This window comes from Portunus trituberculatus, chromosome 25, assembly GCF_017591435.1.
Source record: "Portunus trituberculatus isolate SZX2019 chromosome 25, ASM1759143v1, whole genome shotgun sequence".
In the NCBI taxonomy this organism is placed as follows: Eukaryota; Metazoa; Arthropoda; class Malacostraca; order Decapoda; family Portunidae; genus Portunus; species Portunus trituberculatus.
The window spans coordinates 13,895,608-13,899,440 of NC_059279.1; the positions used below are offsets into that span (position 1 = coordinate 13,895,608).

The following is a 3,833-nucleotide window of genomic DNA, read 5'->3' on the forward strand; positions in this document are numbered from 1 at the left end:
TTCTGTTTTTTCCTCTGCCTTCAATGCCATTTGCGTCGAGAGAGAGAGAGAGAGAGAGAGAGAGAGAGAGAGAGAGAGAGAGAGAGAGAAAGTATATGAGAGAAAATAGAAAAGAAAGTGAAGGTAAGATAAGAAAATAGCAGCGTATTGCATTAATATATTACAAGAGAGGGAGAGAGTGAGCACATCAACATCTCTCTCTCTCTCTCTCTCTCTCTCTCTCTCTCTCTCTCTCTCTCTCTCTCTCAGCTACGTATTTTACTAACCAGTGCTTTAATGAATAATTTCATCTTCATCTTCACCAACTTTATACATTTACTATTCATCACTTGAAATCTCCAAAAAACATTACACCACTCCTTTTCATCTCATGTATTTTTTTTTTTTTTTCATATACTCCTCCTCCTCCTCTTCCTCTGCCTACGCATCCTCTTAACAGTTGTTCTCCTTCAACCTTCACCCTCGCATGCTTAAAATCCTCTTCTTCCTCTTCCTCTTCCTCCTGTTTACTCTATTTCCGTTCACCTGCTGCTTGTCTACCGTCGTTTGTTAATTCTTTGTGTTCCTCGCGTTGTCCTTGCCTATATACAACATCCTCATCCATCTCAGTGATCCAAAAAAGGCTACATCACCTCCACCTCAGATCACAGGAGGCACGGAACAGCAGTCAGGGAGCCTAAAGCCTTATATATTCATGATAGGCTGACCAGCTGTCTCGTGAGGGCACCAGGCGGGCGTCCGGCGGTGTGATTTATGGTGACAGTGTGGGCCGGACGATCAGATGGCGAGGGGGCGACGCCAGGCTCTCGGGAATGTGACGTTAGGGTCCGTTTTGTCCCAATTTAGAATGACCGCCTTAGGGAGGTTGCTCTTTATAGCCAGGGAGAATAAGAAGAGAGAGATGGTCGGTGTGTGTGTTTGAGAGAGAGAGAGAGAGAGAGAGAGAGATTTGCTCACTACCGAATATCTTGATCAACTTTTCCCTTCATCTGCGAGGTTATCCCTTTACAATAACGTGTTAAGTCAGTTCCCTGCATAGAGAGCGCGAAGTAGGGGAGCGTAAGAAACGACGACGACGACGACGACGGCGACGAGGAAGGAGGAGGGACTGGAAAACGAGGTCAATGAAAGGTTTAGTAGAATGATGAAAGTATAAGAACGATGCGAGAAGAGCGATGGAAAGATAAAAGAGAGGAACAAGGAGGAGGAAGAGGAGGAGGAGGAGGAGGAAACACTGAACTAAGGTTATGCCTTCCGTAGAATATTGTTTACGCTCGAAATTTCAAGGTGGTTTTTTTTTTTTTTTTTTATCTTTCACAAGCATGTGTGTGTGTGTGTGTGTGTGTGTGTGTGTGTGTGTGTGTGTGTGTGTGTGTGTGTGTGTGTGTGTGTGTGTGTGTGTGTGTGTGTGTGTGTGTGTGTGTGTGTGTGTGTGTGTGTGTGTAATTTACCTTGGTCATCTGCTGGTCACTCAGCCAGCCTTACCATTACGGAGCGAGCTCAGAGCTCATAGACCGATCTCCGGGCAGGACTGAGACCACAATACACTCCACACACCGGGAAAGCGAGGCCACAATCCCTTGAGTTACATCCCGTACCTATTTACTACTAGGTGAACAGGGGCTACACATTAAGAGGCTTGCCAATTTGCCTCGCCTCTTCCTGAGACTCGAACCCGCACCCTCTCGGTTGTGTGTGTGTGTGTGTGTGTGTGTGTGTGTGTGTGTGTGTGTGTGTGTGTAACATCCTGTGGTTGTTGTTCTCTAGTTAGATTTCCTGCAGATAGTGGCCACACCACTATCACAACCACCACCACCACCACCACTGATATCTCTCTCTCTCTCTCTCTCTCTCTCTCTCTCTCTCTCTCTCTCTCTCTCTCTCTCTCTCTCTCTCTCTCTCTCTCTCTCTCTCTCTCTCTCTCTCTCTCTCTGCACATGGAGGAATAAAGTGTTCCATTCTTGTCCCTTTCCTTTCCGTTCATTACAGTTTATTTGATGCAAGGTACGGAGACACACAACACAGACCAGCAGTCCCTTGGTCCTCTCACAGAACGGTTCGTAAAAGTCCCGCAGAGTGAAGTCCTGACATGGCAACACCCGTAGTACTAAAAATCTATCATTTCTGACGGCCTGTGGTGCGTAATACTATCTGATTTAAAGCGTTGGTACCTCCGTGTTACGCCAAATCTTTTTCTTTCTCTTCTTTTTTTTTTTTTTTGCAGTGTAGCCAGAAATTGTTGTCATTCCATAACGTTTGAAAGTACATTACATTACTGCTTTTGGTTTTGACGTCCATGTGATAGTTCTCTCTCTCTCTCTCTCTCTCTCTCTCTCTCTCTCTCTCTCTCTCTTGGCCATTGTGGATTTCTGAATTCGTGCCTGACTGGACGCAAGTGTGACGGAATGGAATGGAAATTGTTGCCAAAAGGTTTTCGTGAATGTTCGAGTTGCCTGAAGGATAATGAAAGATGAGTTGTGGGGCTCTTCTTATTTATGATTTTTTAAGGGGATCATTTTCGACTCTCTCTCTCTCTCTCTCTCTCTCTCTCTCTCTCTCTCTCTCTCTCTCTCTCTCTCTCTCTCTCTCTCTCTCTCTCTCTCTCTCTCTCTCTCATAATTCTCTGTATTGCGTCATTACATATAAACCATCGTAGTCGTCATGGCAAAGTCGGCGGAACCTCAGTGTCCATAGGTGACCTTAGGCTGGTAACACTTGGTAACGTATTGATGGTCGGTGATGGTGGTGGTCGCGTGGACGGTGGTGGTGGTGATAGCAGTGGTGGTGAAGGTGGAGGGCTGGTAGACCGTGCTGGTGGTGGTCTTCGTCACGAGGAAAGGCTCGAGCGACGTCTCGGTGACGAAGACGGTGAAGGTGTTGGTAACGAAAGTAGTGGTGAAGGTGGCCGCCACGTTGGTCACGCTGATGGTGTGGGTGAGGGACTGGGGCTGCACCGCCGTCTGCGTCACCGTCGCCTCTGTCACGACCACGGCACTGGCCAGCAAGTGAGTGGTGTGAGTCACCACCGACGTGGCCAAGGACGTCTCGTAGGTAGTGAACACCATCGTGTCGGTGATGAAGGAGGTGTGTGTGAGCACCAGAGGCGGTGGGTACTTAGTGAGGGTGGATGTGGTGGTGACGGTAGTTGGCTTCATCACCACACTGGTAACGAACGCTGTGACGTGGCTGTGTTGTGCTGTGACCTGCGTCACCTGCTGCAGGTCGGTTTGCACGGTGGTGCTAATGATTGTGAGGGTGTGGTGGTGCGGCGTACAGGAGGCGGGCGGGGAGCCATAGTCTGCCAGGACGAGCCCCGCGAAACAGGAGCAGAGTAGCTGAAGCACCAGCGGGCGGAACATGGCGAGCTGAGTGACGCGCCGCGAGCACACCCACCTTTTAAGAGGCCGGTGGCCACGGACCCACGGCGACACTGGGTTGGGGGGAGGATCCCGAGGCAAGGGTCCTTCCCAAGGGACCAGCGGACATCATTAGGGAGGAGGCTTCTCTTCAGCTTGGCATACAGAATGAGGGCGGTGAAGTCACTTGAAGGTGACATAGAACTCACGCTTACTCTGCGTGGTAATTGCGAAAGCAGCCAGCAGCTGTTCCCTGCAAGGCGCCTGCTTAGTCACGCAGATAATAGCTGCAATAGCAGAGCACAAGGGACCTGTCTCTTCGAACATTTTATGTATCCAGGTACTGCAGCAGAGTGTGGAGGGACGAGGTCACCAGTTGCTCTTATCACCTACACGGCTTGAGGGATCCAGTGTGCAGCCTTCCGTCTGTTGCTTGTTCATGTCTGTCGTCACATCAGCGACACCTTATTGCCTTGC

The 3,833-nt window shown here is 49.3% G+C and overlaps 1 protein-coding gene across 1 annotated transcript in view; it reads right to left on the reverse strand.

Moving 5' to 3' along the window:
- Positions 1–2,635: 2,635 nt before the first annotated feature.
- The window catches only part of LOC123508659 (zinc finger RNA-binding protein-like), a 1,326-nt gene continuing 128 nt past the window's right edge, over positions 2,636–3,833 (reverse strand). Inside the window, exons 2-3 of the mRNA XM_045262504.1 lie at positions 3,572–3,699; positions 2,636–3,463 (exon numbers count right to left, since the gene is read on the reverse strand). Coding sequence (XP_045118439.1) covers positions 2,682–3,463; positions 3,572–3,699 — 910 coding nt within the window. The 3' untranslated portion in view covers positions 2,636–2,681. The remainder of the gene's footprint in view (positions 3,464–3,571; positions 3,700–3,833) is intronic.